At 44.9% G+C, this 23,632-nt stretch overlaps 1 protein-coding gene across 1 annotated transcript in view; it reads left to right on the forward strand.

The window, feature by feature from the left end:
- LOC122554924 (glutamate-rich protein 6-like) overlaps positions 1-22,652 on the forward strand; it is a 54,468-nt gene extending 31,816 nt beyond the window's left edge. The window contains exons 9-11 of the mRNA XM_087993054.1: positions 1,381-1,536; positions 12,515-12,743; positions 16,305-22,652. Of these exons, the coding sequence (XP_087849180.1) occupies positions 1,381-1,536; positions 12,515-12,743; positions 16,305-16,415 (496 nt within the window). The 3' untranslated portion in view covers positions 16,416-22,652. The remainder of the gene's footprint in view (positions 1-1,380; positions 1,537-12,514; positions 12,744-16,304) is intronic.
- Positions 22,653-23,632: the final 980 nt, after the last annotated feature.

Raw genomic sequence — 23,632 nt, forward strand, 5'->3', positions numbered from 1 at the left:
ACTAGAGGGGATTGCAACGACAGAGGGAACCGAGTCAAGGGAGAAATTTAAAAAGATGATGAAAGAGTTGCCAGTGTCGGTCAGCAAGCATGGGATGATGGGTAAACCCTTGATGTCAATAAGGACACAGACTGCAGAGTTTCGGATGACATCGGGTTTATGGTGAGTGATTCAGAAGGGTACGTAGGAATAATCCAGAGCGTTGTAAATGGAACAGAGTGGAGAGTGAGGGTTTCAGCAGCAGGTGAACTGAGGCCGGGAAAGATTTGGGAGATATTCCAGAGGGCAGAGCAGATGCGAATAGCCTAATTCTGCTCCTATATCTTCTGGGCATGTTTGATGCAGTTTAAGTGCTGGATGCTTAGTTGTATGCCCACCTTCGGGTCAGAGGTAACAGTTCAGTTGCGAACACTGCCTCTTTTGGAATACTTTGTCCAGTTCTAGTCACCCTTGACAAGAAGGATAATATTAAGCTGGAGAAGATTCAGGAAATATTTACCAGGATGTTGCTGGGAACGGAGGGTTTGAGTTATAAGGAGAGGCTGGATAGGCTCTGGGACTTTTTCTCCCTGGAGTCTAGGAGGTTGAGAGGTGACCTGATAGAGGTTTATAAAATCATGCGGGGCATGGATAAGGTGAATAGCAAAGGTCTTTTCCCTAAGGTGGGGAGGTCAAAACTAGGGGTCATACTTTTAAGGTGAAAGGAAAAAGATTTAAAAAGGACATGAGGGGCAACTTTTTTACATGGAGAGTGGCTCATGCGTGGAATGAACTGCCAGAGGAAGTGGTGGATGTGGGTACAGTTACAATGTTTAAAAGACATTTGGATGAGTTCACAAATAGGAAAGGTTTGGAGGGATATGGGCCAAGCGCAGGCAGGTGGGATTGGTTTGGGGTTTGGCAGCATGGTCTTTGTGGATTGCTTGGTCTGACGGGTCTGTTTCCATGCTGAATAACTGTGACTCGATAACAGTCTGGTTTATCATCAGAAATTGCTTGGAGGAGAGTGGGAATGGGGAGTCAGGGAATGGACTTGGTGCTGGGCCCTACAAATAGTGAGGTTGGTCTTCCCAATATTTTGCTGGATGCTATTTCAACCACTGTAGTATTGGATGGTATTGTAGACAGTTAGCACTTTGGAGGCAACAGAAGAATCAAGAAGAGGGGACTAAGAGTATCTTCTCTCTGAGTTGAGAGTGTAGTGCTGGAGAAGCACAGCAGGTTAGGCAGCATCTGAGGAGCAAGAGAATTGATGTTTTGGCATAAACCCTTCCTGGGGAGATTGAAGATTCATTGGAAATTTATGGCACTTTCACAGTTCAGGATAGCTTTAAATCGTTTTCTCTCTGTGTCCTGTGATTTTCCTTAACTTCCACCCAGCTATCCCTCGGGTAACATCGCCATAGTAATCTTGACTTTCCACCCTGGTCAATTAGAATATCTCATTTTCCAAGACTTGGACTGGAACGCCAAAATCCTGGGAGTCTTCCGATCAAATGGTTACGGAACGTGTTATCTTCCAAACGGACTGATTTGGTGAGTGAACCAACACCCGGATTGGTGGGGCGTGAAAACCGGACAGTGGGATTTCATAATGGCCCAGATGTATTACACCCCTGCTACTCACTGGCCTGGAGGATTTCTTTCCTTCCCTGTGGCTGTACATAGAGTGTGTGAAAATTCTGGTTGACAGATTTCTGCATGTCTCAACTCAGTATGGATTTGGTTCAGCTACTGCCTCAAAGTCAAAGTTGTAACTACCAAAAAATTCATGAACGTACAAAGTTAATGTCCCTTCCTTACTCTGAGACTGAAAGTCTATGGTCTAGATTCCCCAGCCAGTGCTGAATTTTCCTCAGGACTTCGTTCTGCTAAATCCCTCAAGAACTTTATATGTTACAATTACGTCACCTCTCATTATTCTAAAGGCAGGCAAGAGAGGTATAGTCGACCCAGTCTGACAGCCCCTTCATCTCATGAGGCAGACCAGTGAATCGTTGCTGCACTATTTCAGAGACAAGTATGTCCCTACTTTAGTAGGCCGAATGGCCTACTTTAGCACCTATTCTCTATGTGCAGTTAAAGGCAGCAATCGTTCAGGTATGTTTTATTAGATTACTTACAGTGTGGAAACAGGCCCTTTGGCCCAACACGTCCACACCGACCCTCCGAAGCGCAACCCACCCAGACCCATTCCCCTATGTTTACCCCTGCATCTAACATTATGGTCAATTTATCATGGCCAATTCACCTGCCCTGCACATCTTTGGACTGTGGGAGGAAACCGGAGCACCCGGAGGAAACCCACGCAGACACAGGGAGAATGTGCAAACTCCACACAGTCACCTGAGGTGGGAATTGAACCCGGGTCTCTGGCGCTGTGAGGCAGCAGTGCTAACCACTGTGCCACCGTGCCGCCCCAATCAATGTTCGAATCGATTGTCCTGTATAATTAGTATGACTTCCTTTGTCTTACAGTCTGATCCCCTTTTAACAAGTGCCGAGTGTATCAAGTGTCTTCCAGATTGCTTGCTTTTCCTGTATGCTTTTGTGATTCATGTGAAAACCCCCAGATGCTTTCAAAAACATGGCCCTGTCTCTTCAAGAATGTTCTGTTCCTTTATAAAAAAGTGCCCCTACCGCTGTCGATAGCTTCATGTTTTGTTGTGTAGTTTTACATCTGCCAGTTCTTGCCCATGCATCCAACTAGCCTGTATCCCTGATTTTAATCACTACACCATGGGGACTGTCCCTTCAATAGCTGAGACTCAAAGTTTTGGGAGCACTCTTCCTAAATTCCTTCCCTTCTCTGTCTTTTGTTGTGTCCTGTTTCCACGCTGCCTGAGAACCTATCAGTTCGACCAAACTTTGATCAGCTGCTCTAATATCTCCTCATTTTGTTTCGTATCATTCCTGTGACGTTATCTTGGAATGTTTTATTACGTTAAAGCTGCTGTGTAATTAATTCCTGTTGTTGAACGCCAGAGTCATAGACTGAGGAAAAGCTGATTTTGAGGTCAAAAGGTTCTTCCGATATGGCTCATATGGGATTTGAAACATTGTCTATGTTTCTCTCTCTGCAGCTACTGCCAGACTTGCTGAGTTTCTCCATCACTTAATTGCGGTTTTCCAGCATCTGCAGTATTTCGCTTTAATTCTGGGCTTGGGGTTGGGAGCGAGCAATTCTACAACTTGGGGTTGGGAGCGAGCAATGACAGACCATCGTGTACAACAGCAAGTTGAAACATTTAAACTAGTTTTCAGAAGGAGAGATATTCCACCAGAAAATAGGAACACACTAATAAGACATTTTGAAAGACTAAAGTCATAAGGAGAACAGTGGTTAAAAGGAATCGGTATACGCTAAATACATGGCCATCATGACAAAAGTAGGAGAGACGTTAAAAAAAAAAGACAAGGCAGGCAAAGTGGAATTAAGGAATTCAAAACAAAATATGATCCAGAATAGTGCAGAAGGAAGCCATTTAACCAATCAGATCCTTGCTTGTTCTCTGTTGACGAGTCAAATCAATATCATTCCCTGTTCTATCCTGGCAGCTCTGAACGGCAAGCAGCCAATGTACCACTCTTAATCCAAAGGGAGGGAGGCGAACATCAGGTAATTAAAGGCCAGGTAGCTTAACACCTGGCATTGGGAATGGCATGGTGGCTCAGTGGTTAGCACTGCTGCCTCCCAGGACCAGGGTTCAACTCCCACCCCTGGGCGAATGTCTGTGTGGAGTTTGCACATTCTCCCCCTGCTTGGGTCCACTGCTTTTCACCATTTATATAAATGATTTGGATATGAACATAGGAGGTACAGCTAGTAAGTTTGCAGATGACTCCAAAATTGGAGGTGTAGTGGACAGCGAAGAAGGTTATAATGTAACATTTAGAAATACAAAAATAATGCAGAATTGTGAAGGGGAAATCATACCTGATAAATTTATTACAGTTCGTTCAGGAGATAACATACAAGATAGACAAAAGTGAACTTGTAGATGTTATATAATTGAATTACCAAAAGACATTTGATAAGTTCCAGACATAAGGCTACTTATTAAGTTAAGAGCTGAAAGCATTGGACAGAGACTTGGCTAAAAGAGGCATTTTCAGGATAACAACTAATAGGGTGCCACAGGGATGAGTGCTGGGACCTCAGTTATTTACAGTATGTATTAACGAATTGGATGAGGAAAGTGAATGTTCCATAGTCATGTTTGTGAATGTCACAACATAGATGGGAACGCAAGTAATGAGGGTGACTCAAATAGTCTGCAGAGGGATGTCGATGGTTAGTGAGTGGGCCAAATCTTGGCAGACAATTTTGTTAATGTAAATATTTTTATTGAGAACAAGATTTTGAACATTTTACAAAAATATACAATTACTACAAAATAATAGAACAATCTTGTAATATAACAACAAATCCATAAGCAAACTATTACCCTACCCCACCAACAATCTAGGGAAAAAAAAACAACACGAACTACAATTTAATAAATAACTAAATCGAAACGAAAAGAAACTAAATTAAACCGAGTTGAACCAAGGCATTAAATTACTTTAAGTTACCACACTCAGCGCAATGCTACCAAAGCTCCCCATCACTGGGAGCATCAGTTGACATACCCGTATTTGTTCAGAAGGTTTCCTCCCAGGGGCCTCCAGACGTTTTCCTCCCAAGTCTCTGTCCAATGCTTTCAGCTCTTAACTTAATAAGTAGCCTTATGTCTGAAACAGCCCTCACGGCTACACAAAGGCCCTGACCAATATAGACGACAAGTCCGTGTCTACGTAGTTCAAAAAGGGCCACCATGCCCTATAAAAGACTTGCGTGTTCTGGTGCATCATATTCATAAGGAAGTCCAGGGGGATGTGCTCCATAACTAACCTATGCCACCCCGAGAGTCCCGGGGGATTCTCCGGCACCCAGTTCATCAGGATGTTCTTCCCTGCACAAAATGAAAGAATACGAAACAATTCCTTCCCAGGTGCGTCCACAGAGGGGAGATTCAGCAAACCCAAGAGCAGGGACACCAGATCTACTTTGACCTTTGTTCCCAAGACCCCTTCCAAAACACTCGCGATAGCGCCCCAATACCTACGAAGTTTGTGGCATGGCCACAAGCAATGCGTAAGAGTGCCAACATCTTTTTTACATTTGGGGCACATTGGGGACGCTCCTGTCTTAAATTTCGCAAGCTGCTCTGGTGCCAAATAATCCCTGTGGAGTACCTTCAACTGCGTCCTATTGCAAATTAAAATCTTCCTTACGTTCTCCCAAATATCCTCTGGCTCCTCTGGTGAGATCTCCACCCCCAATTGCTGAGCCCAGATTCCACAAAACCACTCGATGTCCCGTGAGACACTACCTCATAATAAATGATAGAGGGTGTTGACCAAGAGGGTACCCGTGGATCAAAGAACTCCCGACTTATAGGGACTAACCATTAATGTAGTCTTTTTCTGTATAAAGTCCCTAATTAGGAAGTAAGGAAAGCAGTCTCTCTGAGATAGCTCATATTTCTGTCTCAGCTGCTCGAAAGACACCATGACCTCCCCATCAAATAAGTCTCCCGTTCCTCTACATACCCAGAGCTTAAAGCCGGAATCCATCAATCCTGGCCAGAATCCTGCCATTCCCACTATCGGAATGAAAGGGGAAGTTTTTTTGTAAATTGCCCTCACCTTGTTACATCACTCTCTGTGTTAAGGACAATGGGATTTCTGCAATGGTCCAGAACAGTCCTCATCTTGTCCATGAACAACAGTTAAATGAGGGGACATTTTGCCTGGGAAGCCTCGATGAGCAGCCAAATTAACCACAGGTCCTGGCAAGCCCAATCAGCCATGTAGGATAGTAGGGAACTTAGTTGGTATTCCTTAAAGTCTGGAAAATCCACAACCCCCATCCCCTGCGGAAGCTGCAATCTGGCGAGCTTAATAAGAGGCCGCCTGTGACGCCAGATAAAAGAGCTGAGCCTCCGTAGCTCTTGTCTGGACAACATCAAAGGAAGCGTTCTCATGGGATACAATAAACGAGGAAGAACATTCATTTTAACCAGAGCTATTCTACCCAACCAAGATATCGGGAGATCCTCTCAGCACCTAAGGTCCTGTCTTATCTTCTCGAGCAACTGCACAAAGTTAGCTTTATATAATTGATCGAAGGCCGGGGTGATAAAAATTCCTTAAAACAAGAAACCTCCCTGTGACCACCTGAAAGGGAATCGGATTCCACCCCCCCAGATCGGGTACTCTAATATGACCCCCCGAGAGGCATGGCCTCCGATTTCATAAAACTGATTTTATAACCCCGAGAAAGATCCAAATAAATTAATCACTTGTGGGTGGCACAGTGGTTAGCACTGCTGCCTCAGCGCCAGGGACCCAGGTTCAATTCCAGCCTCGGGCAATTGTCTGTGTGGAGTTTGCACATTCTCCCCGTGTCTGCGTGGGTTTCCTCCGGGTGCTCCGGTTTCCTCCCACAGTCCAAAGATGTGCAGGTCAGGTGAATTGGCCATGCTAAATTGCCCGTAGTGTTAGGTGAAAGGGTAAATGTAGGGTAATGGGTCTGAGTGGGTTGCGCTTCAGCGGGTCAGTGTGGACTTGTTGGGCAGAAGGGCCTGTTTCCACATTGTAAGTAATCTAATTAAACAGGGCACAGATATCGTCAGGTTGGTTTGAAAGAGAAGAACGTCATCTGTGTAATGGGTGATCTTCTGCCTTCCTGACCCGGGACAGTTATACTGGGGTCCCTCCAGATGGCCTCGCCAACAGCTCAATCCCCATCGTAAATAGCAGCGGTGAGAGGGGGCACCCTTGTCGGCTGCCTCTGCCAGTACTAGGATTGTCAGACTTTATACCATTAGTGAGAACCGCTGCTTGAGGATCACTATATAACACTACCACTCACCTAGCAAAAAGACCAAAGCGTCCCAGGACATAATAGAGATACGGCCACTCCACCCAGTCAAACGTTTTCTCTGCATCCAGGGAGACTACCAAGCCCAGAATCGGCTCTTGCTGGCATACCTGGACCATATGGAGCACTCTCCTAATATTATTAGAGGATCTGTGACCCCTAATAAAACCTGTTGATTCCTCCATTACAATAAGGGCAAGACCTTCTCCAAACTCAACACCAGCATCTATGACAAAATTTTAAAGTCCACATTTAATAATGATATGGGCCTATACGAAATGCAATCCTCTGGGGCTCGCCTTCTCTTGAGAATAAGAGAAATATTTGTTTCTCTAAGAGGGGATGGGAAGCATATCCAACATTGGCCCAGCCAGCATGTCTATGAATCTCACTCCGAAATCCATCTGGGCCGGGTGCCTTACCACTCTGGAGCTGCCTCACTGCCTCCCGTATCTCTTGGATTGTCATTCAAAAGAGATGCCTGCTCTGAAGTTACACCTGGGAGGCCCAAGGCCTTAAAAAAAGGACTCCATCTTCGCCAATCTGTCCTCACAGCCCTCCGACCGGTACAACCCAGAGTAGGACTTCCTGAACGCTGCATTAATCTTTTTGGGATCGCAGGTGATAAGACCAGCTCAGTGTCTATTGGATGTGACAGATTGCGGGGCACTCTTCTTTCTGGCCAAGTACACCAAATATCTACCTGGTTTATCACCATACTTGAATAACCTCTGTTTCACAGAGGAAATTTCCCTCTTTGCTGTCTGGATGAGCGTAGCATTCAGAGCAGCCAGGAGGACTGTAATTTGCTGCAACTTAGCTACAGACGGTCTGTCAAAGTATGTTACTAAAAGATAACGGGAGGGGACAAAGAAGGGAGAGGAGAGAGAGAGAGAAAAAGGAAGACACCTACATATTAAAAAACCCCCAGGTAAACTAGGCGAACTACAGAAAAGACAAAGTGAACACGATTGTCCATATTATTCGAGCCAGCCAGTCTATTTTAAGCTATCCAGGAAGTCCTTTGCCTTTTCCGATGAGTCAAAATTAAACACGGACCCTCCATGGCTGAAACATAATATTGCTGGATATCTTGTAGAGTAGTGAATATTCAAGTCCCTCAGCCTCTGTTTTACCTCATCAAAGGCCTTCCTCTTACGGATCACAGTCGTGATCCGTTGTATATCAGAGCCTGTGGATCCTTCCCCAGTGCTCTAGAGGCTTCCAGCATCATTTGTTTACCCCTGTAATGCTGGAGTTGCACAAGGACCGGGTGGAGGTGCTGGTCCGATGAGCCCGCTCGACCCGCATCCGGCCTGCTTCAACTTCCAACTTCAAAAACTGCGGGAGCCATTGCTCTAAGAAGCTGAGAGCCGGCCTTCTTCCTCCCGCTCTGGCAGCCCAACCAGACAGACTTTGATTTTTGAGGTCGCTGACCTGCTCTTCCAAGGCCTGTACCTGATGTTCCAGGGCCTGGACCCGGCCCTCCGAAGATTCCGCCGCGGTTTTGGAAGCCGTGGCCTGCTGCTCCACTTCCACGACGCGCTGCCCGAGACGCTTGATCTCCTGGTCATGCTTCTGCAGCATGGCCGAGATCGACTCCAGCCTGGTCCGGGTCACCTCCATCACTGAATCGATCTTCTCTCGGAGTTTCACGAACTCCAAGTCCAGGCTCTGCTCCATGGGTAAGCCCAACAGGGCCAGGTAGCGTGAGTGTCTGGTACTGCAGGGGAGTGCCCTGCTTGCTGCGAACCTCGCTGTCCTTTTCCCTTAGTCATTTTTGTGTCTTTGAAAAGAGCACTAAACTAATAAATAACAGCTCTAGGGCCCCAAAACCAGCGATTTACACCATAATGGGTAAAAAGGGAGGGTGAATGCACCACTTCGTCTGGGTTTCTGGAGGAAGCCTAGCAGGGTAGACCTACTGGATTACCGCCATCTTGGATCTCTCACAGGCAAAATTGAATGTGGTAAAATGTAAGATTATGCACTTTGGAGAGTAGAAGAGCAGAATATTATTTAAGTGGAGAAAGACTACAGAAAGATGCAGTGAATCAGAAAAAAGCTAGCATTCATGGTCAGTGGGTCACAGGGCAGGCAAATGGAATGTTGGCCATTATATCGAAGCGAATGGAGTATAAAATATGGTGGTCTTGGTAAAACTGTACAAGGAACTAGTTAGACCACAGCTGGAATACTGTATACAATTCTTGTTCTCTTACCTTAGGAATGTTATCCTGTCATTGGAGGCAGTTCTGAGAAGGTTCACTATTTTGATTCCAGTTATGGAGAGATTTTCTTATGAGGAGAGAGATTGAGTAGGTTGGGCCTGTACTCTTTGGGGTTTAGGAGAATGAGAAACATATCAGATTGCGAGGGGCTTGACAAGGTAGATGCTTATTTTTACAGGAGATGCTAGGACCAGAGAAAGGATTGCCCATTTAAGACAGAGATGAGGAAGAATCTTTTCTCTCAGTCTGTGGGACTCTTTACTGCGAGGTTAATGCTGGGCCATTCAGTGCATTGAAAACTAAGATGGATTGTTAATCATTAAGAGAATGAAGGGATATGGAGAAAAGGCATGAAAGTGAAACTGAGGATTTTTACATCTGCCATAATCTCATTGTATGGTGGAGCAATGATGGGCCAAATGGCCTACTTCTACCCTCACATTTTGTGGTCTGACACAAATTTATTTCCCACAAGAGCCCCTCAAATTTCCTTTCTGAATCTTTGACCATCTCCTCTTCAACCACAGTCCCTTCTGTTTATTCTTTTTTCCAAAGATCATCTGTTTGTGATTGCGAATTAGCTTCTTCCTGTCCAGAAGCTGTGGATCTTGATGTGACTGAATGAACGCTCCAATACTGAGTCTGCAAGCCATACTCGGTAATGGCCTGGTGGTGTTTGCAGAGGTGGGTGGGTGGGATGCTCAGGATTCCACTGGGTTTCCTCCACTGTTTCCTTTGGCCTCTACCTGGCCCTGTTGGACGTGCTCAAGATGGTTGGCACCTTCACAGATGTTCCTTCTCCACTTTGGGTCATCCTGGGCCAGTCATTCCCACATGTCAATGGGAATTATCTCCAGGATGCTTTGAGGTCGCCCTTGAAGCGATTTCTGTGCCCTCCTGGACACCACTTACCTTGGCAGAGCGCAGAGGAGAGAGCTCGTTTTGGAAGGATGAGGATGACCCATCGATTTTAACCAGCGAGTCACCCGTTGGGGGGCGGGGGGTGTCTCGACCCCAGAGAGGACCCTGCTATCAGAGCCTGGAACCTGGATTGGGCTATTGGATGTTTTGTGGAGTCATTTCTGGTGACATTTCTCAAAGGATTTGAGGTGCCAGCTGTACAATGGCCAACTCTCCAACATATAGACAAAGGCAGCTAACAAAGATGGCCAATACACCAGGAGCCTGCGTAACATTGAGGGCCTGTCAGTCCAGTGCCTATATATCATAAGAACATAAGACATAGGAACAGGAGTAGGCCATCTGGCTCATCAAGCCTGCTCCACCGTTCAACAAGATCATGGCTGATATTTTCGTGGACTCAGCTCCACTTACCCTTTCTGATGAAGGGCTTTTGCCCGAAATGTCGATTTTCCTGCTCCTTGGATGCTGCTTGATCTGATGTGCTTTTCCAGCACCACTCTAATCTTGACTCTAATTTGCAGCATCTGCAGTACCCACGTTTGCCTTTGTCCACTTACCCTCTTTCTCGCCGTAATCCCTAAATCCTTTACTGTTCAAAATCTATCTTTACCTTAAAAATATTCAGCAAGGTAGCCTCAACTGCTTAATTGGACAGGGAATTCTACACATTCACAACTCTTTGGGTGAAGAGGTTCTTGCCTAACTCAGTCCTAAATCTCAGTCCCAAAGTCCCCTTATTTTGAAGGCAAAAGTCAGGACTGCAGATGCTGGAGATTAGAGTTGAGATTGTGGTGCTGGTAAAGCACAGCAGGACAGGCAGCATCCGAGGAGCAGCAGAGTTGATGTTTCAGGCAAAAGCCCCCCCTTACTTTGAGGCTATACCCCTAGTTCTAGTTTCACCCGCCAGTGGAAACAACCTGCCTGTGTTTATCTTCTCTATTCCCTTCACGATCCTATTTTTTTCACTAAGACTACCCCACCTCCCATTCTTCTGAATTCCAATGAATATAATCCCAGTCTCTCCTCATAAGCCAACTCCCTCAACCCTGGAAACAACCTGATGAACCTCCTCTGCACCCCCTCCAGTGCTGGTACACCCTTTCTCAAGTAAGGAGACCAAAACTGCACACAGTACACCAGGTATGGGCTCACCAGCCTGTACAGCTGTAGCATGACCTCCCTGTTTTTAAACTCCATCCGTCTCGCAATGAAGGACGTTATTCCATTTGCCTTCTCAATTACCTGCTGCACCTGCACAACAAGGGTTCAGGGCCTGTTAGTCCAGTGCCTGGTAATCTAGTCACTACCATCATTTTTGCTTGTACTGGGCACAAATTAACTGTGCTATTCCTACATTTGAACTCTGAGTGTTTTTCAAGAATACCTGATTGCCTTTGAAATGCTTCATGGTTTTCTGAAGTCATGAATGGAGCTATAAGAATGCACGTCACTCCTTCGTTACTGTGTATGGGACTCCAGGCACGAGTCAGTAATGTATACCATTGAGTAAATGTCAAAAGCAGTTCAATATAAAGGGATTTCAGACATCCTGAGCAGGTGTATACACATACACAGAGACAGACAGACAGACACACACACACACACAGAGACAGGCACACACATATACATAATCACGCACATACAGACAGGCGCACACACATATACATAAACACACATACAGACACACATAGACAGGCACACAGACACACATATATACATAAACACAAACACAGACAGACACACACACACACACACATAGACAGACACATACACATACAAAGATTCCTGATGAAGGGCTTTTGCCCGACACATCGATTTTCCTGCTCCTCGGATGCTGCCTAACCTGCTGTGCTTTTCCAGCACCACTCTAATCTAAATCCTGGTTTCCAGCATCTGCAGTCCTCACTTTTGCCTACACACACGTACAGACACATACAGATGCACACACAGACAGGCGTGCACACACACAGATAGGCACACACAGGCAAACAGTCAGACAGATGCATAGACATACAATTACACTTCGAGACACACACACACACACATACAGATAGACACACATACACATACAGACACAAAGATACACACATACCAATACATACACATACACATTCACAATTCAATTTCATTTAATTACAATAACCACTACGTTTCAGATGCACTTACCTCCGATTCCCGATTCCCCAATTCACATGTCCATCGATTGAAGTTCTTCCTGGAAGAGCAGATCCCTTTCCCAGGGTTACTTTCGGCTGTGCAAGTGTTGGCTATGCCTAAGTGGAATGGGGTGCCCGCAACAGGGTCTCCCGCACAGCTGAGTACGCAAAACCAGCAGCGACCATTACAAAGCAGGAGGGGAAATACAAAAGCTTCTGGTTTGAGTCAATGGCAGAGATATAGCTCTGAGGAATGTTGTGATCTTTTCCCATAGGATCAACCTGAGCCCATTAAATGGATTGTACTTCAATAAAGAAGGACAGACTGAGAAACAGTGGCTGTGGCGGGATTACAGTTATCATGTGCATGCACCACCGTATCAGTCAATAAGCCTGGAATTAAACTCTAATATCACCATCCAGTTCATCTCCCGGGAACAGATTTATACCACATTCAAGGCAAAGAACAATGGCATAACATTTAACATGGGAGCAAAACTGGTGGTAGGTGCCTAATAGTGTTTAAGATGTAAAATGTTCCTTATGTCTGGTCTCCCCCAGTGACCGTCTGTTATTCCTCAGTAACTTGCTGCATGCCTGCTGTTTCTCTGCATATTGTTGCAGGTCTACTATTCCCCGGCAACTGAGCGCATGTCTGTCTTCCCCCGGTAATGATATGGAGGAGCCGGTGTTGGACTGGCGTGGACTAAGTTAAAAATCACACCACACCAGGTTGTAGGCCAACAGGTTTATTTGGAAGCATAGCTTTTGGAGCACTGCTCCTTCATCAGGTAAAAAGCTAGTGCTTCCACATAAACCTGTTGGACTGTAACCTGGTGTGGTGTGATTTTTAACTGTTCCCCCAGTGAATCAGAAATCTGATCTTAGACCTTTGACCTGAAATGTTAATTCCATTTGTGTCTCCACAGGTACTGACAGACCTGCTGAGTATTTCCAGTGTTTCCTGTAGCTTTCTTTTCAGACTTAACTGCATTTTACCTTAGAAATATAATTGGATTTGTGTTGGGAATGTTTGCCTTGCAAATGTAGACACTGTTGATGCTGTGACATATAGGCTTTAAGTGAGAAAAATGCTGTTTTCAGCAAAAGACTATAACTGGTGAGCTATGGGTGCAGATAACTTCTGCTGAGACAAGTCAGAGTTTGTCACAAACAGAGCCCGGCTTAGCAAGAGATGCTTAAAAGAGTAAACAGAATCATAGAATCCCTATTGTGGAAAAAGAGGCCATTTGACCCATCGGGTCTCCAACGACTGTCCAAAGAGCATCTCACCCTGACCCACCCCATCCCTGTAACCCTGCATTTCCCATGTCTAATCCACGTAGACTGGACACTCTGGGCAATTTAGCATGGCCAATCCACCTGACCTGCACATCTTTGGATTGTGGGAGGAAACCGGAGCACCCGGAGGAAACCCACACAGACACGAGGAGAACGTGCAAACTCCACCCAGACAGTCGCCCGAGGGTGGAATCAAACCCGGGTCCCTGGCGATCTGAGGCAGCGGTGCTAACCATTGAGCCACCGTGCCGTCCCTATCAACATCAACATAGAAACACGACCAGCTTGCCTTCCCCAGCACCTTTCCCATTTGGGTATCCCAAGGAGGTCGGATTGAAGGAATTTCTTAAATGCAGGAAGTGAAGTTTGGAGGAGAGAATTCCAGAGTTTAAGGCAAGGCAGCTGCCTTAAGGAGGAGTGATTAAAGTCGGGGATGAGTGAGAAAGCAGATGTGGAGCAACGCAGTTACCTCAGGGATGTAGGCAGAGGGGAGGTTACAGAAAACAGGGGGCCGTTTTCCAGAATGGGAGCCGGTGTACACAGCTGATGGATAAATGGGATTTGATGTGAGTCAGGAGAGCAACAGCAAGATATTGGATGGTTGGAAGTCTCTGGAATGACAGGAATCCTCATTTATTCAGATCCAGAGGTGATCAATGTTCCCTCTAAGTTTCCTTCTGAACACACGACCTCTGAGGCCTGTGCAAGTTAATGGCTGCGATCCGTGTTCCAACACTGATCACGGGGCAGAGAAACAACTTGGAGGGAATGTTGGAGGTAACCAAGGGATAGCTGAAGGTTTCAGCAACAGAAGAGCTAAGACAGGGGCACTGATGGGTGGCGTTTCAGAGCTGTAACTAGGCAGTCTTTGTGCTGGAGCCCTCTCTTGTTGTAAGAACTGGCGGACCCTGGAGCAACCTTGCGATGATGTCGCAGAGCTGCTCCTCTCGGGGGCACAAATAGTGCAGAGGCACACAGGAGAGGACACATGAGGAGGAAGATAGAAACTCTTACATAGAAACGTGTGTAGTGGCCAGACTAGCATGAGCCAGTCGAGATCACGGAATAGTCTTTCAACAATGTAACAATCAGATTGGCGCCTGAATACAGGCAGTCCCCAGGTTGTGAACAAGTTCCCACTTGTGTCCATTTGCAAGGCAATTTGTATACAAATCACAATGCAGGACAATGTGGCTCGTTCTGAGTACAGGAAATGCATGTTGCATCTTTAAAATTACATCCCGATATGGGATCGCATTCATTAAGTCCAAGTGTGCAAGTCAGACATTCATAAATCTGCCTGTACCAGGTATTGCAATGTTTAATCTTAATATAAAGATACTTAAATGATATGGTGAAGAAGGTCAAGTCTGACAACCTTGACTTTTCCCGAACCAGTGGCCTTGAACCCAGACTCACGGCTACGGGTTTAAAAAAGATGTCTGAAATGTTGTGATTCGAAATATTTTTAGTCCCGTCAGCTATGGGGGATTAGTACATATTTTAAAAGCATGGAGATCAGGTTGGAATATAAAAGCAGTGATGTACTTCTGAGACTTTTTAAAGCTCTAGTTAGATTAGACTTAGATAGATTATTTACAGTGTGGAAACAGGCCCTTCGGCCCAACAAGTCCACACCGACCCTCTGAAGAGCAACCCACCCAGACCCATTCCCCTACATTTACCCCTTCACCTAACACTACGGGCAATTTAGCATGGCCAATTCACCTAACCTGCACCTCTTTGGACTGTGGGAGGAAACCCACGCAGACATGAGGAGATTGTGCAAACTCCACATAGACAGTTGCCTGAGGCGGGAATTGAACCCGGGTCTCTGGCGCTGTGAGGCAGCAGTGCTAACCACTGTGTCACCCATCATATGTTAGGCCCCATTTAGAATACTGTGTCCAATTTTGGGCCCTACACCTCAGGAAGGACATACTGGCACTGGAGCGTGTCCAGTGGAGATTCACATGGATGATCCCTGGAATGGTAGGCCTAACATATGATGATTGACTGAGGATCCTGGGATTGTATTCATTACAGTTTAGAAAGTTGAGGGGAGATCTAATAGAAACTTACAAGATAATGCATGGCTTAGAAGGGGTGGACCCTGGGAATTTGTTTCCATTAGGCGGGGAGACTAGGACCTGTGGGCACAGCCTTAGAATTAGAGGGGGTCAATTTAGAACGGAAATGAGACATTTCTTCAGCCAGAGAGTGGTGGGCCTGTGGAATTCATTGCCACAGAGCACAGTGGAGGCTGGGTCATTGGGTGTCTTCAAGGCAGAGATTGATAAATTCTTGATCTCGCAAGGAATTGAGGGCTACGAGGAGAGTGGGATTGAAATGCCCATCAGTCATGATTAAATGGCAGAGTGGACTCAATGGGCCGAATGGCCTTGCTTCCATTCCTATGTCTTATGGTTTTATCAGTTTTAGTGGTATTTGAGTTGTGAACAATAACGGCGTCACTGCTGCTTCTTAAACCTGTGACCGTACAAGTTACAGTCTTGGCTGTCAGTCTGAAGAATGAATCCAGCAATCCCGTGTGGGATCTTTCCTCAGCTGGGCTCCGGATCAGCTTTGTGGATTTTGTGAACTGTGTTCCCCTTGATTAATGCTCCCCTCGGTGGTGTAGTTTCATTCCCCCACCATGTTGGTGCACCCAATGCTATAATCGAAACAACAGTGAGGTTTAAACATTCCTTACCATGTTTCTCTCTCTCTCTCTCTCTCTCTCTCTTTCTGTCTTCAACACAGCTGAGGGACCTCGAATACTTCCACAAATTAGAATCAAACAACGTCATGGAAGGGAAATATCTCAAGGCCATGAGGCAGAAAATTCGCAACATCCTTCGGCAAAAGCGTTAATTTGAACAGCTTTCCCTTCTGAAAGAAAAACTGATACCATTCACCAAGTTCCTGTTACAAGGTTCATGCAGAGAATATGAATTTGTCCATATTGATTCTGGTGGTCTCAGTACGTAGTGCTGCATCAGAACTAATGACCTCAGATAGATGCTCGCTAAGTCATCTACTTGAATGCCATCAATGAGAATCACGCCATTGTCTATTTACACTTGAGTAGAACCAGTGAGATTTCTGAGTTTGTTGGTTGGTCTCTGACTGAGTGTCAATAGGTTTCTGAACGTGACCGAAATAGTAGCCTACAGTTGCAATTGAATGAGATGCAACTTAGCATTTATTCTGGTCAGCAAATTTGCAGGTAATACTAAAATCGTGAATAGAAGAACATCGAATTGTACAGCACAGGAACAGGCCCTTAGTTTTACAATGTTGCTCCGAACATGATGTTAAATTAAACTAACCCCTTCTGCCTGCTCTGGGCACATACCCCTCCATTTCTTGCATATTCCTGTGCTCTCTAAAACCCCTTAAAAAACCCCTATCGTATCTGTCTCCATCACCACCCCAGGCAGTGCGTTCCAGACACCTACCACACTCTGTGTAAAACACTTGCCCCCTTTGAAGTTCCCTCCATCTCACCTTGAACACATGCCTCCGAGTATTAGACGTTTCAACTCTGGGAAAGAAAGACTCTGTCAATCCTACTGACGCAGCTCATCATTTTATAGCCTTCTACCGAGTCTCCCCCCAGCCTCTCCCAGGGAGAAAACAACCCAAGTGTTTCTAGCTTATTAGGGGTGGGACTATAGATGTATGTTTTTCTACAAGATAATGTACATGCATTTAGCCCATATAACTACAACATCATGTATATCGGTGAATCCAGTACAGTCTATCCTCACCATGGACAGGCAAGTGAACTGAGCGATTGAGAAAAGAGCCCAATTTTATTTTGTACAGATTGCCAGCTCATGAGCAATGCAGGAGAGTTGTAGTCAAAGCAAACGGATTGCGTTTGAGTTATACCTATGCAACCATTCAATAGACACCATTCAGTCCTTATACCGATGATTTGTTAGACCACTTTGGGAATGCAATGTCCAGCTCTGCTTCCCCAGGAATAAGAAAGGAAGGCTTGTATTTACATAGCACCTTTCACAATCTAGGGCTATCCCAGTTCACAAGTTTTTCCGAGGGCAGTCGCTGTTGCAAGAGATGTGGCAGCCTATATACACAGCAAGCTCACACAGACAGCAATGCGATAATGACATCTTTATGATGTAGATTGATTGGTCAGTACTCTGAGGAAAACTTCTCTCTGAAACAGTGCCATCATGACTGTTCACTAAAAGGGCGGTCAGAGCGTCAGTTTAATATCTCATTCAAATGATGACACCTCTGCAAGTGTAGCATTCCCTCAGTCCTGCACTGGAGGGTCAGCCTAGTCAGATAGTTGGACTTGGACTCACAACCTTCACATTCACAGCGGAGGGTGCTCAAGCTATAAGAATGATATTGAACTTCAAGAACTTCAGCTACTTAAATACGATTAAAGATATGGAGCCACTTTATTTATTGATAAAGTTATTCCAAATCGAGAGACTGGGGAAGACCAGGGGACACACAATTACATTTTGCGGGAGTAAGAATAGACTGTGAACAGCTCTTTTTCCCCCGAGTGTGCTGTATCTCTGCGTGCCTTCAACATAAAGTGAGGTTGGATTTTAGCTCTGGCAGAAGTCGCAATATGTGAAGGGGTAAGTGATTTACCCAACATTTGAAGAATGAAAACAGCCACCTTCAAACCTGTCAGGAAACTGGTGCTTACATTTCATTGATATTGTTGAAATTGTGAATAGATGAATTATTGTAGGTCGGTTTCTGATAGACTCTGGTGATATTCTGGGAAGAAGACGTCATGACACAATCAATACTGATTTCATTTGAGAAGGTGGTGGTGAACTACCATTATGAACAAGTCCATATGATGTAGCTAGATCTGCAGTTTGTAAGGGAAGAGTTTCCCACATTTTGACCCTGTGACAGTGATGATGAAGTGATATAGTTGAGGGGACCTTGCAGACAGCGGTGTTTCCCTAAAACATCATCAGTTTGGGAGGTGTTGTTGAAGGGATCTCTGCCAGATTCTGCAGTGAGTTTTGTAAATGATGCACACTAGTGGTGGAGGGAGTGATTGTTTAAGATTGTAGTGGGGTCGGCTTTGTCCTGGATGGTGTCAAGCTTCTTGAATGTTGTTGGAGTTACACCCATCCAGGTAAGTGGGGTATATCCCATCACACACCTAACTTGCGTCATATAGATGGGGAACAGGCTTTGGAGAGTCAGGAGGTGAGTTACCCACTGCAGATTTTCTCTAATCTGCTGTCATAACCACAATATTTATATTGCAAACCTACATCCAGAACCTCAAACCTCCAGAGCTACAAATCTTCTCAAAACTCACTAATACTTATATATCTGGTTCCTCCCCTCACCCTGTGATGTCGATAATGGGAATTCAACAGTGACAATGCCATTGCTGTCTAGGGGAAATGGTTAGATTCTCCCTTGTGAGAGATTATCAAGACCCTGTACTTTAGTAACATGCACATTACTTGCCACTTATTAACTCAAACTGGGATGTTGCTGCTCGAGGAATCCTGGGAAATAGCAAAACTGTATTTGGGCACAGATTTTTTCATAATCTGGGGGTAATCATCAGCAGACCTGACATCATGATGGAGGGAAGGTTATTCATGAAGCATTTCAGAGTGATTGGACTTAGAATGAACTCTTACAGCAATAGACTGCAGCTGAGAACAACTAACGTCCAATAAACAGATCCACCTTTCTTTGTTCCAGGTATGACTCCAACCAGCAGAGGGCTCCCCTTCAATTAATGGTGACCTTGATTTTACTAGGAATTCTGGTTGCCACATGCTGTTAAATGTTGGCCCATGTTTGGACCAGGGCTGTAATCAGATCAGGGGCCAGGTGCTGAGTAAGTGCCACTGTCAATGTCTGCTTCCATCACTTTGCTGATAATCAGAGGGTTGTGAACCTGTGGAATCCTCTACTGCCGAGAAGCCGAGTCTTTAAGTTTGCTTAAGGTGAGGATTGATAGATCTCTGATTACCAATAGCGTACAAGGTTCTGGCAATGGTGTGAACAAAAGGCATTGAAGCGTTCAAATCAGCCACGACCCTTTTAAATGGCCGGGCAGGCTCAACAGGCAGAATGGCCTCTTCCTGTTCCTGTGGAACAAAAATGGGGCAGGATTGGATTTGTTTCCACATTGTCAGGTCAATTCCAGGGTGATTCTATTGGGAGAAAGTGAGGACTGCAGATGCTGGGGATCAGAGCTTAAAAATGTGTTGCTGGAAAAGCGCAGCAGGTCAGGCAGCATCCAAGGAGCAGGAGAATCGATGTTTCGGGAGTAAACCCTTCTTCAGGAATCTATTGTGATTCTATTGGAACTGCTAGGCTAATTAGTTCAGGAGCACAACTTTGCGGTGCTATTGCTGGGATATTCTCAAGGCCAAAACCCAGTGTCTGAACTGTTTGTCGATATTATGTAGACGACACTGAATTGGCTAAAGCCTGGCCCCTCTACTTTTAGGGACTACAGGATATCAAAACTGAGCACCGATGAGGTGATTGTACATCACCACAAGTTCAAGATGGATCTTGAACATGGCTGAAGATTATTGGAAGCTCTTCACCCGTATGGTTTTTTAAAACTCACTGGGCGCTGTCACTGCTCAGGGTTTGGGGGGGGGGGGCGGCATGAAGTATTTTTTTCCAATTTTGTTGTTTAACTGTCTACAACCATCCATGAGGGTAGATGAGGCGGGGTAGTAGAGGTTTGGTGGTTATGAAATGGCTTAAATCCAGCATTTGTTGCACTGCCATCTAACCAACTGCTCGATATTGGTGTGCTCCCTTTTGTAGCAACATGCAATGCTGTTGCCAGTTGGCACCGCTTCACGGATGCCTAGTTTTGAGTTACGTCTGTTCTGAATCCACCCCATTTAGTAGTGCCACACAACACAATGTAATGTTCACCCTCTGCACAAGATCTGGCATTTCACAGATAGATTCAAACGGTGTGATGCTGGAAAAGCACAGCCAGTCAGGCAGCATCCGAGGAGCAGGAGAGTCGATGTTTCGGGCATTAGCCCTTCATCAGGAATGTGGAGGGGAAAGAGGGCTGAGAGATAAATAGTGGTTGGGGATGGAGTGGGGAGGGGAGGTAGAAGGTGGATGGTGTGGGTGCTTTTCCAATACCGTACTTTTTGTCTGACTCTCCAACATCTGCAATTCTCACTTTCTCCTGTATCATAGATAGATGCTTTTGAGAATGGGAGGTAGGGGATAACAAGCTTGAATAGAATTTTACTTCATGATATTTCACTCTCCAGCTGTGTAGTCTGGCAGCTGTGTCCTTCATGGGACTATATTCACTGGAGTTTAGAAAATTGAGGGGAGGGATCTCATCAACATCTCTAAAATTGTAACATGACTAGACAGAACAAAAGCAGGAAGGGTGTGCCTGATGACAGGGAGTCTCGAATCAGAAATCACACTTTGAAGTGTGAGGGCATATAGGATTGAGGTAAGGAGAAATTTCTTCACCCAGTGAGCCTGTGAAATTCTCTGCCCCAGAAAAAACTGTTGAGGCTGAAATGTCGTCACAAAGGAGTTAAAATATAGTTCTTAGGGCTAAAAGGACAAAGGATGTTGGGAGAAAATGGAAACGGGGTAATGAGTTGGATGCTCAGCCAGGATTCATATTGAATGGGCAGCATGGTGGCTCAGTGGTTAGCACTATTGCCTCAGCGCCAGGGACCCGGGTTCGATTCCAGCCTCAGGCAGCTGTCTGGGTAATGTTTGCACATTTTCCCCGTGTCTGCGTGGGTTTCCTCCCACAGTCCAAAGATGTGCAGGTCAGGTGAATTGGCTATGCTAAATTGCCCATAGTGTTAGGTCCATTAGTCAGAGGGAAAATGGGTCGGTGTGGATGTGTTGGGCCGAAGGGCCTGTTTCCATACTGCATGGAATATAATGGTGGAGCAGGTATGGAAAATAAAGAGCATGAAAGCATGGGAAGGGTTAAAGCATGAAGCCCACTGGCAATCTGTGGTCTGTGGAAGGCAGGATGGGATAACCATAGTGGAACGCTCTTACACCAATTAGCAAAGGTTAAGACTGAAAGGTCACTATGGTGAGATGAGATAAGTTAGTAGAGCTAGTTTTCCTGATTAATGTCATTATGACAAGATTGGGATCATAAATATTTGGGACATGACAAGTAGAGTCACCTTGAGTCAGGAGACTATTGTAATAGATGGAATAGCTAAATATCATGACAGGTTAGTCTGGAATGGAAGATCACTGTAACAGAGGTGATAATAAATACCTAATCATGCCTTTAGGAAATATTAAGTAGGGTCTGGAATGAAAGACCATTGTTGCAAGAGTTAGCACTAAATATATAACTGTGACATTAGAATAACATTAAGTAGAATGTACAACTAAAGAGATAATGGGAACTAACATCACTGGTTTATTGTATAGCTAGAGTGAGGTACTTTGATTAATACAGTTGGACATGCCGATAAACTAACAGAAACATGATATAAAAAAACCTCAGACCCTGAGGCTGGGGAGCATTCGAGAATCTGCTTTCTCAGTGTCATGGTTTTTCATTTGCAAATAAAAGACTTTACTTCTTGAAGAACTCTCTGCGTCTCCTGGTGATTCTCTACATTTTCTCCACAACATAGGCTTGAAGGGCTGAATGGCCTACTCCTATTTTCTACATTTCTTCAGTTAAATGCATCACTACCAAACCATTCTTGTTGGTAAACACTGAAGTCCTCCAGAGGGAACCACATTCCGTACCCTTGCTGCTACAAAGCATTCCTCAAGATTAAGCAGTCGGTTTGCAATCTTTAGTACAAGCCCAAAAACATCAGTGACAAGGATATCGTAGGGTTAAATGGGCAGGAGGTGCCTCAGTTATGTGGTGCACTGGTGAAGGTCTGATGATCCATCTAGTTTTTTTTCCATTCTTCACAAGTGTTTTGCAACTCAATTGCTTAATCTATTTCAGAAGGTAGTATAGAATCAACCAAGTGGCAGTGAGTCTTGAAAGACATGCAGGGCCACACTAGGTAAGGACGCCAGATTTGCTGCTCCAAAGGACAACAGTAAACTAGGTTCAATTCTGCAACAATCTAACAGTCTCATGGTTATCATTATGGCCAGGTTTATTTACGTTATTTAATCACCTGAATTTAACTCCGTGATGGGGTGTGAACTCGTGTTGCTAAATCATTAGTTTATGGTTTTTACATTATTAGTTTGGTAACATTCCTACAATCATACGCTACCTACTGCTCAACTTACATGCTCTGCAAATGGCTTTAACTATGATGTACATTTGACATGACCTGAAATAAACCATTAGATGCATATACAGAGGAATACACGTCATCTATTATACTTACATATCTGGAGAAGAAAACACCTGTTCATAAGCTAACTGGCTGCTAACACAAGTACTGATAACAAGTAGGAAATGGATTTTATCAAACACAATGATGTTAGCTCATATTTATAAGATATAGCCCATCTCCACTCAGTTTTCTGTATATCTTTCACGAAATCAATGTTTTGAAGTATGCAATCATTTTCATTTAATTCTACTATGATTAAGGACAACCAAGATCCCTCACAAAGACATCAATGGGTTTAACTCACCATAAAACTTTGAATATGGACAATAATGGAATGGAGTCCCTTTTCGCAGTTTTGCCATCGTGTATGATCTGGCAATTCCATCTGCTATTTCAGTGCTTCTGATAAGGTCCTCCATTTCCTCAAACAAGGATTCCCCTCCACCATGGAGTGCTTAACTGTCAGTCCAAGTTTCACCACATCTACTTTCATCCCCTCTCCTACAGTACTACATGCCCTCACTTTCCACCCACCACAAACCACAACTTCATGTCCTGCAGCATTTCCACCAGTGCCACATAATGCCACCACAGAACACAGTCCCTTCACAATCATAGAATCCCTAAGTCCACACTGACCCTCTGAAGAGTATCCCAATCAGGCCCATTCCCCTACCCTATTATTGTACATTTCCCCCAACGAATGCACCTAACCTACACATCCCTGAACACTATGGGCAATTTAGCATGGCCAATTCA

This window comes from Chiloscyllium plagiosum, unplaced genomic scaffold, assembly GCF_037043375.1.
Source record: "Chiloscyllium plagiosum isolate Xiang-an unplaced genomic scaffold, Cpla_swu_hap1 HiC_scaffold_12, whole genome shotgun sequence".
Classification (NCBI taxonomy): Eukaryota; Metazoa; Chordata; class Chondrichthyes; order Orectolobiformes; family Hemiscylliidae; genus Chiloscyllium; species Chiloscyllium plagiosum.